This window comes from Gopherus evgoodei, unplaced genomic scaffold (genome assembly GCF_007399415.2).
Source record: "Gopherus evgoodei ecotype Sinaloan lineage unplaced genomic scaffold, rGopEvg1_v1.p scaffold_32_arrow_ctg1, whole genome shotgun sequence".
Classification (NCBI taxonomy): Eukaryota; Metazoa; Chordata; order Testudines; family Testudinidae; genus Gopherus; species Gopherus evgoodei.
Window position 1 is genome coordinate 41,282 of NW_022059994.1, and position 25,264 is coordinate 66,545.

Here is a 25,264-nt window from a genome sequence, read left to right on the forward strand (position 1 = left end):
ATTAAGCAGAGTACATCAGAACCAGGCCCAGATCCTCAAAGGTATTTAGGTGCCTTGAGGATCTTGGTCCAAATGCGATGGGATACTACAGTCAGAGGGTGTCAATTTTACAATCTGAGAGGGGCAATCCAAGAGTGAGAGATTTACAGTCTGAAGGACAGTCTGTTGGTGACAGATTGTGACAATGAAATTGACACTCAGAGGTGACAGGGCATTACAGATTAGGATGAGAAGTCAAGACAATCTGCCAGTGCCAGTCAGAGGTTGATTACATTACGATACCTAAAAGAAATATCCCATACTGAGGAGAATCTCAAATCCAGACAATATGCATTTTCGCTCTTTCCCCCGCTGATGGATGGGCTGAATTTCCAAGAGGCAAGTGTGGAAGGCACATTACTGATTATATCCTCTTCATCTTGTAGGCCCTGCTGGCTCCAGGATGTGGCTCCAGCTCATTACTGGGAGAGGCGAAGGTGAAGAAGCTGTTGCTGGATTCATCCGCAGGTGGGGATGTGGCAAAGAAGGGTTTGAAGTGGAAGTCTCCCTCCCCACACCTGCCCCGGACCGGTGTGGCATCCCCAGGGAACTTGGCAGCATTACCTAGGAAGGGGGTGATACAGGGTCAGTTGGATGCTGGATTCTCTATCAAGATAGACATTAGTGACAACAGTAGTGTGACAATTCAGGGATTGAACATAGAATCTCCAAATCTAAGACCATGAGTGACCACAGCTTGATTTAAATACAGGAGCTAAGGTTGGGTTTGTCACAGGACATGGTGGAATTTGAAGGCTTGATTTAGACCTAAATCCATTAGCCTGGATTCGTAAACCTTTTGATGAGAAGGTACCAGCCATGAAAGAGACAAATGCAATGCTCAAGAGTCCAGCCCCCAAAATTCATGAGATTTGCTTACAAAATCATGATGTTCTTAAAATTATATTATATAAAAAAATTCCTTCTGGTTCTGTAGCATTTATTGGTCACAGTTTCCCTCTTTTCTCTGCAACCATGGGGGCGAGGAACTTACCCTTTTTTTAAACACACCAAATGCCCAGAGACTCACAGTAAAGTTTGTGTGTTGGTGATACCACATGGCTAGCTAAGGTTGGAGAAATTACAAGGGATGTTCAAAGCTTTCGGATTCAGGGTGTGAATTAACCCATGTTCTGGAGAAATCCCCTCTGAGGGAGGAGAAAAGAGCTTAATCTCCATGGCCCATTCAGTCCATGGTCTCTCCTCTTAGGCTGCCAAGGAGGGGGGCTATTAGCGTGAGTGGGGTTTGATAGATGGACAACTGTCCAAGCTGAGAACCCATCAACTTGTCTCACACAGGAGTGTCTAATCAAATATTTCACATCACTTGGAGAGTGACTGCTCTGTGTGAAGCCCTTCTCCTTCAAACACACGCACATATGTGCCTCCTCCTGTCCTATGGCATGGAGGGAGAGTTCTGTCTCTATAGCTCACTAAACCCTTGTCCCCTCCACTAATAGTGTCAGTGTAGTCACTCCTTATGCCTGCTTTTGCAACCTCTGTGAGCAGTGAAATGAGAACTCTCCACAGATCTTACCCAATGGGAAGCCAAAGACAACAGGCTGAGGCATCATGGGAGGCTCGTGGGCAGCCTCCTGATTAGCCATGGCAATGTTGCGCAGACGGAGGCTGTCATAGAGGCCCTGGAGCTTTTGGTACTGGCGATTCCGCTCCATGAGCTTCTCAGAGAGCTCGCTGAACTTCTTCTTGTACTCCTCCAGCACCTTCTTCAGGGAGGAGACCTCGCTCTTCATGGAGGTCAGTTCCATGTCCTTGCTCTGCAGCTGCTGAGTGTACACCTTCTCTATCTGCTTCAGGTGTCCCTTAGCCTTGCTGTAGGTGTATTCCTGGTACAGGTGCTCCTGGTGAACCTGCCATGTGGAGATTATGACAGGTGTGACAGGCTTCTTTGACCACTAATTGTCAAAGGAAAGTGAAGTCACTGCATCTGAGATATCGTAGCATGACTATAGTGTACCAAAGGAAGAATGGTCTGGAGTTAAGGCACTGGACTGGGACTTATGAGATCTGGATTCAGTTCCCACTGCTGCCACAGTGACTTTGGGTAAATCACTTAGGTCAATATTCTCAAGAGGGACCACAAATTTAGGGTTGTCAACATGAGACATCTACGGACTGATTTTCAGATGTGCTGAGCACTCCACACTCCAGCTGAAGTTGATAAGAGCTGTGGGGTGCACAGTGTGATGTTATTGACATACACTGTGACTGTATAAATCCTTGTTGCAACCAGGGTCCTATGGTTGCACCAGGTCTTGTACAAGGAGGCCAAGTGGGTGTCTATGGAAAGGTTGTAGTCTGCTGGTTATGATTATGCTGTCTGTATGTGTGTATCTTTTTTTTTGTATTCAAAGTTATGAATATTGACTATGTACTTGTTTGGTTCTAAGTAGCCTCAGTGAAGCATTTGGTCAGCTTCTTTGGAAAGGACTCTTCTCAGTAAGTGCCCAATCAAGAAACATTTAACTAACAATGGATTTTGTGAGGTGCCAATCCACATCTGAGCTTTCCTGGGAACATTCACACTCACATGTAAAGAGTGGTGTCGGTCTGCAAAAAGTGCATCATTCATAGACATGTGACTTGCCCAGGTGACTGCAAACTCCATCTTTGTCATAAACAGATAGCTAAGGGTTAATGTCTCTTTCACCTGGAAAGGAGTAACCTGAAACACCTGACCAGAGGACCAATCAGGAAACAAGACTTTTTCAAATCTGGGAATAGGTTATGACATGGTGTGCAGTGGTGTGATAGATAGATAGAATCCAGAAGCCAGTAGGAATATTATATTTTTCTTTTCTCTGCTAGGGGCTTTTTAGCAGAGAGGGTTTGGTTTTAAAAGGAACCAGAGAGAATTTTTTTTTCTCTGCTCTCTCTGGCAGTTGCGGCTTGCATATTAAGCAAGGAACCACTAAGGAGCTATTAAGGGTCTTTTGTGACAATAGCACTCCCATTGAGGGTCATTACCAGCACAATACACATGCAAATAAAGTGGTTTTTCTGGTTTACTTTACATTTAAAAGATTAACTAGAGGAAGAAAGGGAAAAAGGCACTGTTGGTAGGCAGACCCCAGGAGGCAACAGAGAACCTGCAGTTCAGACAACAAACACTGGAGGGCACCCCAACACAAGAAAACAGGATGTCACGAAAACCAGAAGCAGTACAGCTGGAAGCAATGGAAAAACAGATAGAACTGCTAAGAACACAAATGGCCAGAGATGAGGCAACTCACAAACAAGAGATGGAAAGGCTACAAAAACAAGAAGAAGCCAACAATGCAGCCCACCAACGAGAGCTAGAAAAACAGAGGGAGACAGGCCATGGAATTAGAAAAGGCTAAGCAACCTGCTCCAGCCAATCCTAATAACCCTTCGCCAGTACTTGTTCCACAGCACAGGAAATTTCCCACCTACAAGGCAGGTGATGACACCGAGGCCTTCTTGGAAAATTTTGAAAGAGCCTGTCTTGGGTACAGCATCCCTGAAAATCAGTACATGGTAGAATTGAGGCCACAGCTCAGTGGACCTTTAGCAGAGGTGGCAGCTGAAATGCCTAAGGAGAACATGAACGACTATAAACTTTTTCAAACCAAGGCCAGATACAGAATGGGGATAACCCCGGATCATGCCCGTCGGCGTTTCAGAACCCAAAAGTGGAAACCAGATGTGTCATTTCCCAAACACGCCTACTACGCTGGGAAAAATTATGAGGCCTGGATATCAGGACACAATGTTAAATCCTTGGAAGAACTGCACCTCCTCATACAAATGGAGCAGTTCTTGGATGGTGTTCCTGAGGACATAATACGGTACATACAAGATGGAAAACCCAAAAATCTCACCGAGGCGGGGGAGATTGGAGCCAGATGGATGGAAGTGGCAGAAAGCAAGAAAGCTACTGGCAAGGGGAACGAATACACCAGAGGGCACACCGACCATAAACCCTACAACCGAGGGCAGCCAAAGACCCCACCTACAACCCAAGGAAAGCCCCAGACACACTATTCTTCCACCTCACCAGTCTCCAGTAACTCACCTCAACCCAGTGACCCATCAGATGGAAGATGCTTCAAGTGTAATGAACTGGGACATATCAAGGCCAACTGCCCAAAGACCGCCAACCGAGTGCAGTTCATTACACCACCATCACCCAAAAGATCCCCAGGCCCAGATGCCTCTCAAATACCCTTGGAGCGAAGGGAAAATTTGAGAGTGGGCGGAAAGAAGGTTACTGCGTGGAGAGACACGTGGGCACAAGTGTCAACTATCCACCAATTCTTCGTAGACCCCAAATTCATCAACCCAAAGGCCCAAGTGACAATTTACCCCTTCATGTCACAAGCTGTAGACTTGCCTACAGCTGAACTGCCTGTCCAGTACAAAGGCTGGTCAGCAATGTGGACTTTTGCAGTCTATGACAATTATCCTATCCCCATGCTACTGGGGGAAGACTTGGCCAACCAGGTGAAGTGGGCCAAGCGAGTGGGAATGGTTACACGCAGCCAAACCAGGCAAGCTTCCAGACCCATTCCTGTTCCTGAGCCGTCCACAGACGCCCCGTCTGTGTTACCAGAGACTCAGACAGAGGTAGTGGACCCGGATTCCATGCCAACCACTGAAACAGCCACAGCACCTCCAGTCCCAGGCCCGGAACTGGAACAGCAACCAGCACCAGCAATTGCACCCACATCTTCAAACTCAACTCCAGAGGGCGCCAGCGATCCAGAACTGGCAAAAGCAACAGGCAGCCATACCCAAAAGGCTCAGCCAGAGCCTGAAATACCCTCAGGTGCACCAGCGGAGAGCGGTTCACCAGCAACAGAAACAACCCCATCACCTACATTGCTTCCAGAGGGACCAAGCCCAAGTCCACAGTCTGAGGAAGAACTGGTGACCCCAGCCTCAAGGGAACAGTTCCAGATGGAGCAGGAAGCAGATGACAGCCTTCAGAAAGCGTGGGCGGTGGCACGGAGCACCCCACCGCCTCTCAGCTCTTCTAATCGATCCCGGTTTGTTATAGACCAAGGACTTTTATACAAGGAGATTCTTTCTGGTGGACACCAGGAAGAATGGCAGCCGCAAAAACAGTTGGTGGTTCCAACTAAGTACCGGGGGAAGCTCTTAAGCTTAGCCCACGATCATCCCAGTGGCCATGCTGGGGTGAACAGAACCAAGGACCGGTTGGGGAAGTCCTTCCACTGGGAGGGGATGGGCAAGGACGTTGCCAAGTATGTCCGGTCTTGTGAGGTATGCCAAAGAGTGGGAAAACCCCAAGACCAGGTCAAGGCTCCTCTCCAGCCACTTCCCATAATTGAGGTCCCATTTCAGCGAGTAGCTGTGGATATTCTGGGTCCTTTCCCAAAAAAGACACCCAGAGGAAAGCAGTACGTACTGACTTTCGTGGACTTTGCTACCCGATGGCCGGAAGCAGTAGCTCTAGGCAACACCAGGGCTAACACTGTGTGCCTGGCCCTAACAGACATTTTTGCCAGGGTAGGTTGGCCCTCCGACATCCTTACAGATTCAGGATCTAACTTCCTGGCAGGGACCATGCAAAAACTGTGGAAAACTCATGGGGTGAACCACTTGGTTGCCACCCTGTACCACCATCAAACCAATGGCCTGGTGGAAAGGTTTAATGGAACTTTGGGGGCCATGATATGTAAGTTTGTCAACGAACACTCCAATAATTGGGACTTAGTGTTGCAGCAGTTGCTGTTTGCCTACAGGGCTGTACCATATCCCAGTTTAGGGTTTTTACCATTTGAACTTGTGTATGGTCACGAGGTTAAGGGGCCATTACAGTTGGTGAAGCAGTAATGGGAAAGGTTTACGCCTTCTCCAGGAACTAACATTCTGGACTTTGTAAGCAACCTACAAAGCACCCTCCGACACTCTTTAGCCCTTGCTAAAGAGAACCTAAAGAATGCTCAGGAAGAGCAAAAGGCCTAGTATGACAAACATACCAGAGAACGTTCCTTCAAGGTAGGAGACCAGGTTATGGTCTTGAAGGCGCAACAGGCCCATAGGATGGAAGCATCATGGGAAGGGCCATTCACGGTCCAAGAACACCTGGGAACTGTGAACTACCTCATAGCATTTCCCAATTCCTCACTAAAGTCCAGAGTGTACCATGTTAATTCTCTCAAGCCTTTCTATTCCAGAGACTTACAGGTTTGTCAGTTTACAGTCCAGGGAGATGATGCTGAGTGGCCTGACGGTGTCTACTACGAAGGGAAAAAAGACAGTGGCGTGGAAGAGGTGACCCTCTCAACCACCCTGGAACGTCTGCAGCGGCAACAAATCAAGGAGCTGTGCACTAGCTTCGCCCCATTGTTCTCAGCTACCCCAAGACGGACTGAACGGGCATACCACTCCATTGACACAGGTAATGCTCATCCCATTAGAACCCCATCCTACCGGGTGTCTCCTTATGCCCAAGCTGCTATAGAACGGGAGATCCAGAACATGCTACAGATGGGTATAATCCACTCATCTACCAGTGCATGGGCATCTCCAGTGGTTCTGGTACCCAAACCAGATGGGGAAATACGCTTTTGCGTGGACTACCGTAAGCTAAATGCGGTAACTCGTCCGGACAACTATCCAATGCCACGCACGGATGGGCTATTGGAGAAGTTGGGACGTGCCCAGTTCATCTCTACAATAGACTTAACAAAGAGGTACTGGCAAGTACCGCTAGATGAAACTGCCAAGGAGAGGTCTGCATTCGTCACCCATGCGGGGGTGTATGAATTTAATGTCCTTCCTTTCGGGCTTTGAAATGCACCCGCCACCTTCCAGAGGCTGGTAGATGGTCTACTAGCAGGACTGGGAGAATATGCAGTTGCCTACCTCGATGATGTGGCCATTTTTTCAGACTCCTGACCCGAACACCTACTACACCTGGAAAAGGTCTTTGAGCGCATCAGGCAGGCCGGACTAACTGTTAAGGCCAAGAAGTGTCAAACAGGCCAAAACAGAGTGACTTACCTGGGGCACCAGGTGGGTCGAGGAACCATAAACCCCCTACAGGCCAAGGTGGATGCTATCCAAAAGTGGCCTGTCCCAAGATCAAAGAAACAGGTCCAATCCTTCTTAGGCTTGGCCGGGTACTACAGGCGATTTGTACCACACTACAGCCAAATCGCTGCCCTACTGACCGACCTGACCAAAAAGACCCAGCCAAATGCAGTTAACTGGACTGATGAGTGTCAAAAGGCCTTTACCCAGCTTAAGGCGACGCTCATGTCTGACCCTGTGCTCAGGGCCCCAGACTTTGACAAGCCATTCCTAGTAACCACGGATGCATCTGAGCGTGGTATAGGAGCAGTTCTCATGCAGGAAGCAACGGATCACAACTTCCATCCTGTCGTGTTTCTCAGCAAGAAACTGTCTGAGAGAGAAAGTCACTGGTCAGTCAGTGAAAAGGAATGCTACGCCATTGTGTACGCCCTGGAAAAGCTACGCCCATATGTTTGGGGACGGCGGTTCCAGCTTCAAACTGACCATGCTGTACTAAAGTGGCTTCATACTGCCAAGGGGAACAACAAGAAACTTCTTCGTTGGAGTTTAGCTCTCCAAGATTTTGATTTTGAAATTCAGCACATCTCAGGAGCTTCTAACAAAGTAGCTGATGCCCTCTCCCGTGACAGTTTCCCAGAATCCAGTAGTTAAAAAGTGTTCTTAAAATCTAAAGTCTGTTAGTTATATACTTAGTGGTATATGTAAAGGTGCATGTGTTGTATTAATCTGTTTATTGTAAAGTTCTAGGAGGAAATCACAGCCAGTGAGCTTCCCCACTGTCTGCAATTTGGGGGGCGTGTCATAAACAGATAGCTAAGGGTTAATGTCTCTTTCACCTGGAAAGGAGTAACCTGAAACACCTGACCAGAGGACCAATCAGGAAACAAGACTTTTTCAAATCTGGGAATAGGTTATGACAATCTTGTTGAGGGAATTTTACACAGCAGAACAAAGGGGTTTCCACCCACAAGAGAAAGACTATATAAGGCCCTGAAAACCCCTCCATTTTGTCTTCAGCTAGCTCAAAAGATAGCCTCTCCATCCCAAAGACATGCTTGAAAGAAACTGGAACAAAGGACAGTAACTACGGGGGTGGGAGGGTGGGGGATTGGCGCGAGTAATTGCTGGACCCAAACTAGAAAGGAGTCTAGTCTGTAAAAGAAGCAGATTGGAACATCTCTGAGAGTGAGATTTACCTGCATTTAGTTTTCTACTGTATTAGCCTTAGATTTGCATGTTTTTGTTTTATTTTGCTTGGTAATCTACTTTGTTCTGTCTGTTATTATTTGAAAACACTTAAATCCTACTCATTATACTTAATAAAATCACTTTTTGCTTATTAATTGACCCAGAGCAAGTCATTAATTCCTGGGAAAGCAAAAAACTGTGCATCTCTCTCTATCAGTGTTATAGAGGGTGAATAATTTAAGAGTTTACCCTGTATAAGCTTTATACAGACTAAAACGGATTTATCTGGGCTTTGGATCCCATTGGGAACTAGGTATCTGGGTGCTAGAGACAGGAGAACTTTTTAAGCTGTTTTCAGTTAAGTCTTCAGCTTGTGAGGGATGTGGTTCAGATCTGGGTCTGTTTGTAGCAGGTTAGCGTGTCTTTCTCAACAAGACAGGCTACTGAAGTCCCAAGCTGGCAGGGAAAATGGGCTCAGAAGTAGTCTCAGCACATCAGGTGGCAGTCCCAAGGGGGTTTCTGTGACTCAACCTATCACACACAGCATCTCTGTAAATCAGGTCATATGGGTCTCATGTTGAGCACTCAAATGTGAGGCTCCTAAAATTAGTGGACACTTAAAAATGTTGCTTTAATGTCCGTACTTCAGTTCCCTATATGTAAAATGGAGATAGTAATAGAGACATACTTCTCCTTGAGGATAATTCATGAATGTTTGTGAGGTGCTTTGATACTGTTGTGATGTAAGAAAGAAAGAATGTATAGCAAAGATGGAGAGAACTTTCCACGGTGACAGATGAGAAAGAGAGGAATGGCTAATAGAGTGATAATGTTTTACACTGACAGTTGGACAGAGAAGGAGGGAGGGAGAAGTGCAAATGCCACACTCCGGTGATTTTGAACCGGAGAGTGAACCTTCTCTGTGGTCCCAACAAAACCAAACAATGGGATTTCTTAATCCTATTCCATTCCCTTTGGCTCCTTTCCACAGTTTTCAGGCCAAAAAATATAGCATGCTGGCCCTCCCTTTGGAGTCATCTAGGTGTCAGCTCTGCCCTCAGTGTACGAGATATAGGTAGCCATAAAGACTGAATTTTGGATTTTTCATTCCTTTAACAAACAAAATCTCTTCTCAATTATATTTTCAGAGACACTTTTGAAAGTGTCTACCTATCCTAGGACATCATGCTGATGCCCCACCTGGGGTGGATTTACCTGGTATGTCCAGAAGGAGAGTGCGCGGGAGCTGATGTCCAGCACAGTCTCTGGCCGAAGTCCAGCCAACACCATGGCCTTGTGTTCTTCAGAGGGACTTAGCTCGGTGCGAACAATGTCTAGCTTGCCAGAGAGGGCACTGTTGCAGGCAGGACAGACTGCTGGTGAACGGCTGAATTCCCCACTACCGTGCTGGTCACAGAAGATGTGTGAGCAAGCCGTGACCCAGGCATAGCCTGAGAGCTTGACACGGCACTTGCGGTAATTGCACAGCAACATATCCTCACACACGGACATTTCAATGGAGCCAGTAGCAAGGGTGTTGACTCCAAAACAAATACCCCCTGGTGGAAAGGAATCTGCCACTCACCACACCAAACCTATAGAGCAAAACAAACATACAAGCTGGGATTCTTAAAGGGGCATAAAAGAGTTAGGTGTCCAACTCCCATTGAATTATGGGACTCAGGCATCTAACTTCCTTATGCTGCTTTATAAATTCCACTCTAAAAGCTGAAGTGGAAACATTGGCACTTTTACGCAGCATCAAAATAACCAGCTGGATATTTTTCTTCAGAAACCTCTTGCCTCTGTGAAGAAAAAAATGGCCCAATTTTCAAAAGTGGTGGCAACCAAAATCCCACATTTGGCCACTAAAACGGACACTGGATACTTTAAAGGGCTATTTGGAGAAACTCTAAGTGTCAATCCTCATTTTGGAGTTCTGGACAACCCATGTGTGATATCGGCCATGTCCCTTTAGGAGGTGACATTTCTTCCAGTCTAGTTAATATTTTGAAGGGGCAACTTTAATTCTTTTAATAGTGTCCAAAAGCCACATTGGGAGAGTCCTGTGCATGTCAATGGTGATAGAGTAGCACGGTTGCCAGAGATGCCCAGCTTTTGGGTATGTGCTTATCCAGTTTTTTACTTCTGCCAATGCACATGGGGCCTACAGTGTGCCAATGCAAGTTTGGCCTGTATTAATACCAAGGTGTTAGAGCAGGGTGGGGCTGGGAGTTAGGACCCCTGGGTTCTGTTCCAGTTGTGGGAGAGAAGTGGAGTCTAGTGGTTAGGAGTCAGGACTCCTAGTTTCCATCCCCTCTTCTGTGCAGGCAGTAGAGTCTAGGGGGCTGGGAGGCAGGACTATTGGATTCTATTCCCAATTCTGAGAGAAGCCTGTTTTCTAGTGATTAGAACAGGTGGGACTAAAATTAAAGCTCCTGCCGTTGCTTCCCAACTCTGCCGTAGTTTCACTTTGCAGTGTTGTTGTAGCTATGTTGGTCCCAGGATATTAGAGGGATAAGGTGGATGAGGTGATATCTCTTTCGCCAACAGAAGCTGGTTCAATAAAAAATCATTTTTGAGCTTGGTCCAGGTCTGGTCCAGAAGAGCTCTCTCTATCTCAAAAGCTTGTCTCTTACACAAAAATAAGTTGATCCAGTAAATGCTATCACTTCACCCACCCTGACTCTCTATAGCTTCATTTTGTGATCTTGGGCTAGTCAATTGTGTGTGCAAGTTTTGAGGGGGAACTATATGGCTATTAAAGCAACTACTTCCAAAGTGTATTTGTAGTTTTCTACAAGGCTTTCAGTGCAGATTTGGGGTGCACCAATGGCAGTTTCACAGGTGCTGGTAGAGGGATTATTTCCATCTGCCATTATAGGCTATGACATGGGCCAACACGGATTTCTTTTGTCCCACCAATACAGGTTTAGTGAATACCAATGGTGTCTGGTCACACATCTACACAGGATTCCTTGCTTTGGATAATGCACCTTTTGACAATGCAACTATGCCATGTTTTCCTGCCATTGAGCGTGTGGTGTTTGCCAACAGATTACTGCCATGAGTCCATATGGTGGATTTTTATCCCATGGCAATATTGGGACTTTCTATCTGCTAATGTGAGCCTGGCTGACACCAGTGATTTTTTTGGTCATTAAAGTGGTTTGTTAGGGCATCCACCGACACTGGCTTGGCATGAGCCAATATCGCCAACATCGCCATAGCACAAGCATGAAACGTGCCAAAATGGGTGCCTCGCAGCTTTGATATAAGCCCATGTGGGATTAGTAGGCACCCTATTGGCGTTTTTAGGAGTGTGTGTACAGGGTGTGGGGGGGGTTGCCCCATTGGCTTTGTCAGAGCCACTGAACCACAAACAGCTCCATTTTATAAAATGGCGGCTGTACCTTCGTGCCTTGCAGGGTGAATTTGACACACGTTTATATTTGGTGGAAAAGACTGACATGGGGTGTGGGGAGGAGCTAGTATCCCCCAAAATGTGGTGGCTACCCGCTCATTCAGCCGGAAACCACGCAGCGGTTAAAAAATATCCGTTCGGGCAGGGAAAAGGCGGGAAAATAACCCCCTCTGGCGAGTAAATCCGTCTCTGCGCATGTGCCGCTGCTTCCGCCCGCTTCCCCCTCCCCTCGCCGAGGGGCGTTCCGGCACCGCCCCCGCTCCCTCCCGCTCGCACCCGCCAACAGCAGCGGTGCGGGGCAGCTTCACCCTTCAGCGTCCCCAAGCGTCTCGCGCCGCCTGCCCTGCCCAAAGCCCTGTTTGAGGGGAGGGCGGGGAAGGAGAATGAGACGTACCATTGTAGAGAGGGGGGAAAGGACTAGGAGCTGAGGAGGCGCAAAATCCATCTAGCTCGATGCATGAAGACAAAATTCGCTACAAAATATGTTGACTAGGAGCTGGTATCCCAAAATGTGCCAAAAAGGGTCTCAGCTTGTTTACACAAAACAGCCCCCTTCTGCGGAAATGGTTTGGTCCGAAAGTCCCTCCCCGGCTTCTCTGCACAGCCACTGGCAGGGGGGGCGGGGCGCTATGACGTGGCGGAGTGAGCGGCCGCAGCGCCGCCTTCCCTGCCAAGCCCAGGCAGAACCGCGTGCTGCTGCTGAGCTAGCGCCCAGGCCCCATGGGACCGCCCCCCACCCCTGGCTGCCCGACCTGCTGCTGCCAGCCCCACATCAATGGGGCACCCATGATGCACCCGCTGCCTAACCCATATCACCAGTGCACCCCCGCGCCCCCTGCCTGACCCACATCATCAGGGCACCCACCTGCCTGAGCCATGTCAACAGGGCACCCATGCACCCACCCGCCCGCCCGCTGCCCAACCCATTTCAACAGGGGAGCCACGCATCCACTCCTGATCCACGTGAAAATGGCACTGACACATCCGCTCCCTGACCTGCATCGAAACGGCATCCAGTTTCCCCATAAAGCCATGTCAAAAATGGTACCCACTGCAACATTTTTCAAAGTGGTACCCAAGGCTTCCCCCACAAAAAAGCCAAGTCAAACTGGCACCCACATGCCACCTCCACCCCAGCTCAAAATGATACCAATGAGATGCCAATAAAAACTGTCAAAAAGACACCCAACATCCCACCTCTCAACCCCTATCAAAATGGCACCCACATTGCCCTCTCAACCCACATCAAAACAGCACCTCTAGAATCCCAACAACAGCCATGTCAAAATGGTGCTCATCTGCATGTTAGGGGCAATACATCAGCAACCATCTTATTATTGACTCTACCCTGCCTCCTACACTGATGGGAGATGCTGCTGCTGGAAGGGGCCAGCTTTGAACTTGTGACACCTGGTGATTTTAGACTCCGTTTCCCAGGATGCTAAAGATATCCCTGTGTGTACTGGTCTCACCCCCCACCCCTGCCCGAATAACCATGCCATAAAATAACTCCCATGGACTCAACTACTCTCACTGCTAACTGCAAATCTTACCAGCTGGTTTGAGAGTTCAATACTGTTATCTTTGGATTATTTTGTTAATTTGGATTTAACTTGGTGGCTTCTACATTTCATAGCTTCTGTAGGCTGATCTTATTGCACACATTAGGGACTCTCTGCATCCCTCCATTTTCCCCCTGCCAGCAGCAATGGGTACATCCCTATTCCCACTTACCCCCATGCCAAGGTCCCCAAAGTTACCATGTGGCAGGGGTTCTGTATGCTCTCATCTCTCTATAGCAGGGTCCCCCAATCTCCCCCTGCAATTGCAAGGGCTCTCCCTGCACCTGATACCCCTCTATGTCAGGAGTTGTGTGCCCCCTTCCCCCAAAACGGATTTGCCTCACCAGGTTCTGTACACTCTCACTTCCCCTTCCTCCCCCTACCCCCATACCAGGGGCTGTGTGCATGCCCCAACTTCCCCTATTATTGGTCTATGAGAAGCTATTTAGGGTGTCAAATGTTAAATTCTGGTGGTAGGACACACAAATGAGTTAGGGGGATTGTTATGGTGGAAGGGGTTAATGGCTTCCATCAACCAGTTCTTTAGTCTATAGACAATTGCAGAGTTGCTTGAAGCAGCAGCTGTGCTAAACAGTTGGCAAAGGCTCCATGTGTCAATCTGTCCCTCCTCCCATTTTCCCCCAAAATGAACAGGTTGCTGGCCCTCACCACCTCAAACATTCCCACAAAAGTTGGAAACGATTGCATGCAGTGTTCAAAAGTTATCACATAGCATTTGTGTATTTGTCTGTACGTATGTAATCAGAGACCTTCACCCAGTTAAAAAGCAATCACGTTAAAAGAATTGCAATTTCTCCCATAATATGGAGTACAAATAAAAATAGGAGAATTACAAATATTCAGGATTCATGCTGGTTTAATGTTAAATACAGGATTTGGGGGAAATGCTTGTTTCTTATGTTCAGCTGAACCCCCAAAAGCTAGTTCGAACTCTTGATGACCAAATGGCTCATGTTTTCTGAGACGGCCCTGGTTTTGAGGGTCCAGCTTGGCATCTCTGCTCGTGACACTGAAAATTTGTCCTGACTTCAACAGAACTCCCCTGGTTACCTAAACTCAAAACCACATGTTGCTGAATTTGGTTCACATAGCATTGCCTCTCAGCTCCATCTCTCTCACTGTCTCCCAGCTGTTAAGCACAACAGCTGCAAGATGTAGCAGGACTGCAGTGGTGGCTCCCAGGTCAATGGGAAAGGATATACGTCTGTTTATTTGGGGTGAAGAGAAAACAGGATGATAGAGGATGCCAACATTCAAAGTACGAAATAAAGGTCTGAGTTGGTGTCAGAGGAGCGAGTGTGCACCTGTAGGGTAGGGGAGACATGGTTTAAATGCATTTAGGTTAAGAGTTTCAAATCTATGGGATTTGCCTGTTAAAGTCCCATTATTTTTTTAAATGGGAACCAGGTGTCCAAATCCTGAGTGCATCTGAAAATCTCAGCCTAACCTAAATGCTGTTGGTAGTAGAAAACAGACACTGGACATGGTGGAGTCAATTCATGGAAGAATGGAAAGTAATTTTGGACACAGCAGTAAATAGATCAATGTTGGTTAACATCCTGATCCTCAATTTTGTACAACTGCATAGATACTGTAATAAGTGAAGGCCCTGATAAAGGCCCAGTATGAGGCCTGAGCCTGAACTAAAATAATGGTCAAGACTTTGCTAACATAAAGCAAAGTAAAGCTGTGAGCCAGAGGCAGGCCCTGCTCACAGAAGCTGGCAAAGGAAAGGGCTGATGCTGCAAGAAGATACGTACCTAAAAGGTACTGAACACTAGAGATCAGAACATTCACATACTTGCTCATTCCACACAGATAACAAGGAACAGACTGACCCATCCCAATGACAGGGGCAAAAGGGTAATATGATGGATAGAGTTGTTTTGATCGAGCCAACATGTACAAGGTGAGAGACGGCACCTTACTACGTAGAGGGGTTGTACCTTGCTGCGTAGAGGGGCTGAACCTCAATACATCAGGAGTGATGTGTAACTTGTTTGTACCTGTGTATAAAAATGTATCCCTGGGGCGATGTCTTTGTCCAGCCGAGGGGGTAGTGGAAAGTCCCGCCACTGACTGAGCTGAGTCCATTGCCAAGAGGCACTCTCTCGTAGTATGCCCTGAATTAGGCTAAGAAACCTACAGGGAACTGCCATTGTGTCCGAGCGCAATAAACCTAGCAGACGTGACTTTGCACCTTACTAGAGTCTGTGGTCATTGGGGGTTCTCGTCGGGTCTGCTGTATCAGCTATCTGCAGAGCTGGGGCAGCACACAGGGTGAGCTCACGCACGCAGCCGAGTGATACCAACAGAGAGAGAGCAGAGCACCACAACGGTAGCATCTGACAACACACCTCTGACAACAGATACTAGTGAGCAGGAGTTTTAAAAATACCTGGACAGATATTGTATCTCAGAAAGGAGATCAAGCCCTAACTTATTTCACAGAAATGGAAACTGAAAATTGCAATGCATTAAAGATGGGATTTTCAAAGGAGCCTTAAATCTCCTGTGAAAATCCCAACTATAGCCACTATTGACCTGGGCTGAATTCAGACCAGTGGATTAGAGTTGAGAGTGCTCCATTTCCCCCAGTTCTACCACTGCCCTTTTGTACAAATAACACCCAACTTTTACACATCCATTCAATCTAGTTTTATTATCTATCCTGTTTTTAGTATAGCCTTTCCTGGACATAACTTCAGAGTCTTTGTAATGCAGATCGGAGATGGGGCAAATCTTTTAATCTTCAGGCCCCAAATTCTCTCTTACAGTTGATGCTGGTGGAGAGAAAGATACATTTTCCTTTCCTTTAAGGCTCATCTCAAATCATCCCTGTAAAGATAAAGGTTCACAGTTACAGAATGCAGCACACAGTTGTGTCTTGGAAACCCAGTTGGTGCACTGAAGCTAACTCCTCCCAGCTGAGGACAGCATAGCTCCTAGTGCCTCAGTGCAGGCTATCTTTCATCTCACATTGAAAAATTACTATCTGGTTACTATAGCCCACCACCTAAAGTTTACAGATCAATATGTACAGAGCATGTTGTTTTTAAACCCTATTTCTGTCCCCAGACTCCAGTCCCCTTCTGCCTCTGAGTATCTGACCCCACAAAATTCAGAAGGTGCTAACGGACAGCCAAACCCATCCAAGAGCACCCTGAGTGAAGAAAAGCCAAGTTTAATCTGCGATGACACAAAATCTCACTGCCCATGGCTCGTGGCAGCAAGAGGAACGGTCATCGTGGCCACTCTCCCTTAAATGAACAGCTCTGAGAGCAAGAGGACTCCCTAGAAAGAACATCCGTGAATTTCCCCAAATAGCAAACCTTTACTAAGCAGTTACCTCAGTAAAGTTCTACAGCAGGGAGTTCCCGTTCATATGTGCAGAAAGATATGGCTTTCTGAAAGCACCTGCAGCTTCAGGCACTGAAAGGCAGCCTGGCAATGTTTGGAAGATCAGTTCAGAGACTGTTTGTCACTGAATGAATTCTGAACGAGGAATGCATGATGCACTCTATGCCAGACATTTGTTAACTGCTGGAAAACTATGTCTACCATAGTACCCCTTTTTTGTCTCACACCTTCCTCAATGGTGACATTGGCTGGGGGTACCAATTTGGGACCACACTAAGAAACTGGATGGATACGAACTTCCTGCAGCACTTACATCTGTGATTCCTATAAGGGATCCAGGGTGAGGAGGGAGAAGCAAAACCAGCCAATCTTGTCTTCAGAGTTCTTGCCCCTACAGAAGCAGAGGAATTATTTCCAGGCCATGACCTTATTTATTAAAAGAGCATGCTACCAGCTAAAGGGAAAACTCATTTCCTTGTATCTCTGTTCCTTCTTCATTTGCACAGAAACCAGACCCATGTTTCTGAAGAGGTCCCCTGGATCTGCTACTTATGCCCCTCACTGTCTGGGACTTTACATATGGTTGCACTGGAAACCATTAGAACATCAGTTCCCCTCACTCCCCAAATCAGACTTCAGCTACAGGTGTTTGTTTCATTAGTCTGCTCAGGGCATGTGTGTAATCAAGGTAAATCAGGTGAAACACGGATTGAACATGCAGTTCATCACAGCAGACCCCTCCTAGTCCTAAAAGTGGCAATGTGGTTGCCCCTCCCACACACAAACCACCCCGACTCTGAGACCTCAAGTGTTTGAGAATTTTAGCTGCTTCCTTACCCAACTTCCTCACATTGCAACATGGACTCCCTGGCTTCCCAACTTCACCTGAAAGACAGATAAAATCCCTACATGCATAAACAGGGGATTAGCTACTAGAAGCAGGGAGGTGATTTTACCCCTGTATATGGCACTGGTGAGTCTGATACTGGAATACCACATCCAGTTCTGGTGTACAGATTTTAAAAAGGACATTGAAAAACTGGAGAGGGTTCAGAAATGAACCATAAAAGTGATTCAAGGGCTGGAGAAAATGCCTGATAGTGAGATTTAAGATCTTCCATCTGTTTAGTTTAAATCAAGAAAAGGAAGCTTGAGAGAGGTGACCTGATTACAGGGTACAAGTACCTTCATGGGGAGAAAATACAGGGTCCTATAGGTCTCTTTAATCTAGTGGAGAAAGGCAGAACAAGAACCAATGGCTGGAAGTTAAAGCCAGGCACATTCAAATTAGAAATAAAGCCCACATTTCTAACAGTGAGGGTGAATGAACAAACTCCCAAGGGACGGTGGATGCTCCTCCATTCCTTGCTGTCTTCCAATCCAGACTGAATTCTCTGACCAGTATTAAACTGGAGATCAGACTAGGCAATCTAACGGTTCCTTCTGGCGTACAAAGATCTGGTTTTTCAATATGGCCATCTGAGCAGCTGCTAAGGGCACAGCAGTTACAGACAAGGAAATGGCACAGTGAAGTTACCTGGAGATGCTGTGAAGCGAGAGCTAGTGCAGGGAACTATTTTAAAGGACCATGCGGGGAGAACGGCTGAGTTTTAGAAAGGAGAAGGAGTCAGGGAGTCATAGTGGGGGTTACTAGCTTATGTTCTATGCCCTGTACAATGCAGGAAGTCAGACTAGATGGCTATAATGGTCTTAAACCTTGACTCCATGTACTATGGGAAATGCCCAGATTTCACTGCAGGCCTGAAATGGAAGCCACACAGGGAGTTAATGCTTCTCTCCTTCCTTGGTGTAGTGGGGTCTGCTGAGGGCACATGTGGCATCAGGGTGGATCAGATGAAAGATCGACTGAACATACAGTTCATCATGGCAGACCCCACCCACACCCTCAAATCCAGCTGCAACATCACCAATGGCAAAAAGAGGGGTCTCATGGGTCTGAGAAGAAACTTCTTGTAGGCTGTGTCTCCCCTTCACACTCATCCTCAAGATAGCCCCCATGCATCCAATTATGGGCTGTCTCATACAGTAGCGCACTTCCCCCAATACTAAGTGTCTGTCCAAGGGACACTCATTGTGCCACAAGAACGAGGACCTTATCCCCAATATTTCCGGAGTCTGAGACATAGGAACATAGGTCTTGCCATAGAAAGTGAAGGATTAAAAAGTGCCTCAAGCACAGGGACAGTTGTGTGGTGAGGGTTCTGGACTGGGACATCTGGGCTCAGTTCTCAGCTCTGCCACAGACTCCCTGGGTGACTTCAAACAAATCCTTTTAAATCTCAGATTTGGGTACCTAACTCCACTGGCTCCTTTGAAAATTTCAGTCTTCAGCTCTCTGTACCTCAGTTTCCCATCTGCAATGCTGATACTTCCTCTTTTCCATCCTTTATAACCTAAGTAGACAAAACCAACAAAAATCTTTGGGACAGGGATGGTCTCTAATAAAGTGTCTGTACAAACCCTAGCACAGGCTACAGTGTAATACAACTAATAAAACAGTGGATGGACCCATCAAGTCAAGCATCCTGCCTCTAGCAACACATCCCTGGCTACTTCCTAAGAGACCAGAGCAAGCCCTGAAAGCACAAGAGCTGATTATCTTTACCTCAGCTCAGGTAGGCCATAAAACCACTCAGTCCCTTTTCTTCAAGGCCCTACTCAGTTGGAGGCCCTTACCCTACAGTCCTTGGGGCTCAGGTCCAGGATATTTCATTACAGACCATTTTCAAGATTCAGTTACAGTACTTAATTTTTCCACTTCAGCCCCGATCATTTCATGGGGGTGGGGAGTCAGTCTTCATCCTCAGCCTCTCCACAATCTGAAATGGGCAAAGAAACATTCATAAGAGCGTGACCAACACAGCCTCTTCTTCTCTCCTACTGTAGCAGCTACACCAGAGATCAGAGTTGCCACTGGACGCATCTATATCTGATTCCCAGCACACCACAGCCCAGTTCTACGGGAGCATATCTAGGCAGAAAGAGATGACACTATACATAGAGGGGAAAACAGCAGGAGTAAAAGGAAGTCACTTCTGGGATGGAGGGAGGCAGTGAGCGCAAAGTTCAAGAGGAAAAGGGAGGGGAATATTTTAGCGGACAAGTGGGTAAGCTCCCTCCTGATGCTTACAGAAGATCACATGGCCCTTTTAACATCCACAGTAAGCACGCAGGATCTCAAATTTTGTTAAGGCCTCAAGCAAAAGACCGAACAGCTTCAGACAGAAAGCATTAATTTATCTGCAGTGGCAGGAGGAAGAGATGTACTAGTCCTGGAAAATGAGGATTTAAAATCTGAAGGCCTCAAGACGTGTGAAGCCACAAGTCACTCCTACATTCCATTGCCAGAGCTGAACGTTGGATTAGTCAACACAGCAGGTAACAGATCAAGTCAGAGTTGAAAAACATCTGCTACATTACAAAGGCCAAAGCTGAATTTTTGACACACCTCAGCCTGCACTATTTGGGGGAAGGGAAATAGATCAGGGCAGGATTAGGCCTCCCAGACCACCTAACAGCAATACCCTGGAGTCCTCTCTCCAGGTTGGAAATTTTAGGTCTTGCTAAAGCACTTAGAGAGGTAGTCAAATAGAACCCAGGAGTCCTGACTCCCAGTCCCCCTTCTCTACAACTAGAAGTGATTCCCCTTGCTCTAACCACTAGTCCACACTCCCCCAGAGTTGGGACTAGAACCCAGGAGTCCTAACTCCTAGCCCCCTGTTCTAACCCATTATAGTTGCCCCTAGATTTTGACAGTTTTGCTGTTATGTAGTGTTTAACCCCCGGGCAGGGATTATTCTCCATTTCTCTGTAAAAAACCAATCTCTTACCAGCTCACTGAGTCTCATATCTGGAACGTGACATTTCTCCAAAGCAACTGTTTCCTCCCAGCTCATCAATTCCATTTTCAGCCTAAAATGAAGAGATATCAACAGTGGTTTAGGATACACAGAGCAAAACATGGCAACCAGACCACATCCAACCCTGACATAGCTATGTCAGAAAATTGATTTTTAAGAGTTACAGTAGAGACAGGATTGTAAAAGCCTCCATAGCAGGATGTTCCCACCTTTAGGAGTAAGCAGCAGCAAGTCACCAATAATGCAGAAGCCATAACCACTAATTTTAATACAGTAATAAGCATTTGTCCTTCTCTAGCTCCTTTCTTCCAAAAATCTCCAACAAAGGCTTTCAGAGGAGTCTAAGGGAATTAGGCACCTTACTTATCCCCTGAGGCTTCTCTGACAATCCCAGCCCAAGTGCTTTACAAATATTAAGTCTCATCCACCCTGTGAAGTCAATATCATCCTCACTGTATAGTTGGGGAAACTAAGGCACAGAGTGGCAAATCACTTGCCTAAGGTCACACAGCGAGAGGCAGAGCCATGAATAGGACCAAATGAAGGTCAATCTCAATTCGCCTGTCTCTAATAAGTAAGCCCCACCTCCTCCCAGCACCAGAAACAGAGCTCCCATTATCAACTATCTGAGCACCTCACAATTTATTCCTGGTGATGTAGTGCATTGCTATTATTCACATTTTACAGATGGGGAACTGAGGCAGAGGGCCAGTTTTTTAAATGTCTGTGGGCACCTAAAGAGGCAGATTAAAATCAGTAGGGGTTAGGCACCTAGGCACTTCTGAACATCTCACTATGCATGGCAGGAGGGATAGCTCAGTGGTTTGAGCATTAGCCTGCTAAACCCAGGGTTGTGAGTTCAATCCTTGAAGGGGCCATTTGGGGATTGGTCCTGCTTTTAAGCAGGGGGTTGGACTAGATCGGCTGAGGTCCCTTCCAACCCTAAGAATCTATGATCTGCATCTTTAGGTGCCCAAATACCTATAGAAATCTGGCCCAGAGAGACTAAAACTTGCATAAGGTCACACAAGAATTTTGTGGGGGAGCAGGATATTAAGCCCATGTCTCAAATCCCAGGCTAGCACCCTAATTGTTGGTGCATCCTTCCTCTCAGCCAAAAGGCTTTACACTTCCAGTCCCAGCTCTTCCTGATTTACTTTGGGATTTTTAAAACTAGACCGAACAAAGTGACAGAAAGCAGACTGTAGGGAACAATCCTGCACTAACCCCAAGACGACAGGCCTGTTAGGCCACACATTCTACCTAGCTCTAACCTTCTGTGTTAGAATAATCCTTAACTGAACCCATTACTGCCCTGAATCAGCCTCCAGACTTTATCCCACTGCCTCACTTGCAGATCCAACCCCCAGAGCAGGGGAGAGAACCTTTCTGTTAAAGCCTGGCTGCTTGCAGCCTATGGCGTTTGCATTCTGTATCTGAAATCCTTTGAGGCTTCAGATACTGGGCTCTTGGATATCTTTCTAACCTGCATAAAAGTTGTTGGCTCTCTTTATCGTGGTAGGTGCTACAGATCAGGTAAAAGTTGCAGTCTGGGATCACTCACAGGTTATGAAGTACCCAACCACTAGTAGCTAATAAGGAATCAAAAACAACAATATTTGATAATTTGCTCTTTTTCTAGGAACTCTCATCTAAAGATCTGAGTGTTTTATAATCATGAATGAATCAAGCATCACATGCTTCCTATGAAGTATTATTCACATTGTACAGGTGAGGAAACTGAGGTACAGAGGGGAAAGGGCAAAGTGGCTTGCTCAAGGTCACCCCTGGGATAGCATCAGAGCCAACAGTCAGGAGTCCTGGTTCCCAGCCCACCAGCCATTAGACCCCACTACTCTCCCAGGGCTGGGGTAGAACCCAGGAGTCTTAATTCCCTGCTCACCCACCCCCATCATGAAACTGCTTTTTTAAAAAGGGGGTCTGGATGGCACGTGGGGTTCGGCAAAGCAGGTGGAAGTTTTACCACTGGAGTCAGACTGGGCTCAAGACAGCCTCTGAATTCCACCCCGTGTTTCAAAGCCAGCAGAACTCGCTCAACGTTCTTCTCTGTAATTAAGCTTCCATTTATTTACTTCAGTGGTGCAGCATGCAGTTTCATCCGCAAATTACAAAGTGGGGAGAATTGCCAGACCAAAACTGAGGCCTGGAGTCACCTTCAACTCCCACACTCTCCCCCCAGCATATGGGCCACACACAGCATGGGCAATTTCACCATTACCAGCAGCAGCATTTTTGAACACTAAGTCAAACCCACTTCCGGCTCACTCAACACCCCTGAAGAGACTCCTAGAACAGAAGAAGGCACCTTGCTAACCCAGCCTCCCTCTGCAGCAAGGACATTCTTTGTTCAACCTTCAGCTCACCCACCACATGGTTTTTCCTCTTAAAAACATCTGTACATAAAAACATCTGCTGCTGTTTATGATGTTTTGCCTATGACAGGAGGAGTGGATCTCAGGGCTCTGCTCTCTACTCACAGCTCTGGAAGGGAATCTGCTGGAGCAAAGGGCAGAATGAAGCATCAGAACTCCTGCCTCAGCTTCCGAGCTCTGCAGCACACTTCCTGAGTGCCCTGAAACAAGCCATCAAATCATACAGGGGCAGGGAGAAGAGAAAGATGGATAAACTCATTCTACAGCATGTGTGACTTCATGCAGACCTGAAGAGGAACACTGCAGACACACAGTAATTTACTAAAACACAGGAACAAATCATGCCGTCTGTTTCACTCAGGGACTGCAAAGACAATGGGGATTTCAGGGGTGTCGCTGAAGATCACACAGCACCAGTTTTAACAAATCACTTTCCCACTAATCCCCTGCCTTTGGCCCTACGTGAAGGGGTGGCCTATGGATTCTGAATTCAACAGCCCTAAGGCCAAATTCAATCCAAGGGAAAACCTTTCTCCACCATACACAGTTTAACTACATTTATTCCAATCCTAAAACATGGGTGGATGGCGAAGGATTCAAACCGAGCTAAAGATCTTGCAACTTACCAAGCACGCTGGTCTGGGAGCACAGGAACAGGGAACGTGCAGGAAGCACAGTGATGCTGAAAGAGAGAAAGATGAAAGGAAGTGGTAGGTGGGACAGAGAAGGGAGCAGCTTTGCAATTGGCTGAGAGCATAAACCTGTCAGTCTCTCATTTCCTTGAATCAAAAAGGCAAGATGCCAAACATTAAACCGTTGAGGCTTCAAACCATGTGGCTAGAGACCTTTACAGAGCTGGTTTTAGGGAAAATGTGTGACAGAAATCGGTGATTTTCTGTGAAATCTCTCAAAAAGATTTTTCAGTCTGTATTAGAGAATGCAAACTTGGGCCAACATTTTAAAAGCTAGGCTGGAGTTCTTAGAGGAACTGTCCAGAAATCCTGATTGTAGGGTCTAAATGGAGCTGATATTCAAAAGTGCTGAATAACCCTACTCAGCATTTCTGAAAGTCACTTATTTAGGAGGCTAAATCAGGGTGTAGGAATAAAAATTTAAGCTCCTGGTTTTGAAAAATTTAGCCCTGGAATTTTGGGGTCATTTTGATCCCCAAACCTTTACAAATAGTGTAATATCAATAAAAAAAAATTCACATTTGTTGGTGTCACTAAGCATAACCCTACGTAACTCGGGAGGGTGGAAGGCCACAAGAGTATGGAGCCTTCCTGGTTTTAGGCCTCAGCAGACGAGTCCCTCCATGTTTGAACTTTAATCGACCTAAAAGGCCAGGTGTAACAGCTGTTATCAGTTGCAACAGTTCTAACTGGTCTAAAGCAGAAATAATGAGGCCTGTGCACCTTTAGCAGAAGGACAAGATAACTTGCAGAAGGAAAACTTACTAACGAGCTGCCGCGGCCAAGATTACTTAATGCACCTGCGCTTACGTAATTGCTACAGGGGGAGGAAGGAGCAGGAGGGAGGGGAAACGGGGGATTGCTAGTCAGTGAGAAAAGTTCTCATGGATATAAAGGAACAGACTGCTTGTTTTAGGTGTGCTTGATCTGAGTCAATCTCCCTGCACCGCTTTGAGATCTCAAATAAACTTGGTTTGCTTCTCCACCCTGGTGTGTTTATTGGCGCGGCACACCAGGCGACGGACCCCCTCCCCCCCGCTGTTGCTTGGCCTCAGGCAGTTATCTGCCGGCAACAGATTTATATAGTATTTGGGATTTTTCTCATTCTGAAGTCCCAGGACTGGACAATACAGAAGGATACTGGCAACAGAGAGCCAAATTTCAAAAGTAGCTAGGCACCTAACTCCCATAGGGTTAGGCACCTAATTTGCTTAAATGCCTTTGGCAACCCTAATATATACACAGATTCAGAGTCAACAAAAGCTGTGGGAGGGATCTACAATACAGGACATCGATAACATTTGCGGGTAATATAAATGTGGGAAATCTTGGCAAAATCTTCCAAGGAAAATAATAAAATCCCTTGTGTACAATGTTTCCTACCAGACTGCTCTCTCAATTACACTGACGTAACCCCATTATCTTCAGTGAAGTTGCTCCAGGTTTAAACTAGTGTATTTCACAATAGAATTTTCCTTTCTGTCTGTAGTACAAAGGTAGGTATCATTGTTGCCATGTTATGGATGGAGAAACAGACACAGAAAGAGATGAAGGCCCAGATCCTCAAAGGTATTGAGGCATATAACTCCCACTGAAAATTAAACACCTAAATATCTGTGAGATCTGGGCCCAAGTAACTTGTCTGAGTCACTGGCGA

The 25,264-nt window shown here is 46.6% G+C and overlaps 1 protein-coding gene, 1 long non-coding RNA gene and 3 other non-coding genes across 11 annotated transcripts in view; all 5 read right to left on the reverse strand.

The window, feature by feature from the left end:
• Nucleotides 1-9,949, reverse strand: part of CCNB1IP1 (cyclin B1 interacting protein 1) — a 15,627-nt gene extending 5,678 nt beyond the window's left edge. Inside the window, exons 1-3 of the mRNA XM_030544020.1 lie at nt 9,490-9,949; nt 1,577-1,910; nt 401-603 (exon numbers count right to left, since the gene is read on the reverse strand). Coding sequence (XP_030399880.1) covers nt 404-603; nt 1,577-1,910; nt 9,490-9,786 — 831 coding nt within the window. The 5' untranslated portion in view covers nt 9,787-9,949 and the 3' untranslated portion in view covers nt 401-403. The remainder of the gene's footprint in view (nt 1-400; nt 604-1,576; nt 1,911-9,489) is intronic.
• A 5,966-nt stretch (nt 9,950-15,915) lies between these two features.
• LOC115640966 lies at nt 15,916-23,799 on the reverse strand. Of its 7 annotated transcripts, none has more exons than XR_003997990.1 (7): nt 23,542-23,799; nt 23,021-23,115; nt 22,009-22,114; nt 20,493-20,574; nt 17,479-19,481; nt 16,955-17,032; nt 15,916-16,119 (listed from the first exon to the last, which is right to left on the reverse strand). It is a non-coding gene; the product is annotated as an uncharacterized LOC115640966 (long non-coding RNA). The 7 variants fall into 7 exon arrangements; XR_003997994.1 differs by lacking the exon at nt 22,009-22,114 and having other exon boundaries at nt 17,479-19,055; nt 19,339-19,481; nt 23,542-23,797; XR_003997993.1 differs by lacking the exon at nt 22,009-22,114 and having other exon boundaries at nt 17,479-19,055; nt 19,268-19,481; nt 23,542-23,797.
• Nucleotides 16,382-16,529, reverse strand: LOC115640980. Its single transcript, XR_003997998.1, has one exon. It is a non-coding gene; the product is annotated as a small nucleolar RNA SNORA79 (small nucleolar RNA).
• Nucleotides 17,301-17,378, reverse strand: LOC115640981. The gene has a single exon (XR_003997999.1). It is a non-coding gene; the product is annotated as a small nucleolar RNA SNORD126 (small nucleolar RNA).
• LOC115640982 lies at nt 18,458-18,535 on the reverse strand. The gene has a single exon (XR_003998000.1). It is a non-coding gene; the product is annotated as a small nucleolar RNA SNORD126 (small nucleolar RNA).
• Nucleotides 23,800-25,264: the final 1,465 nt, after the last annotated feature.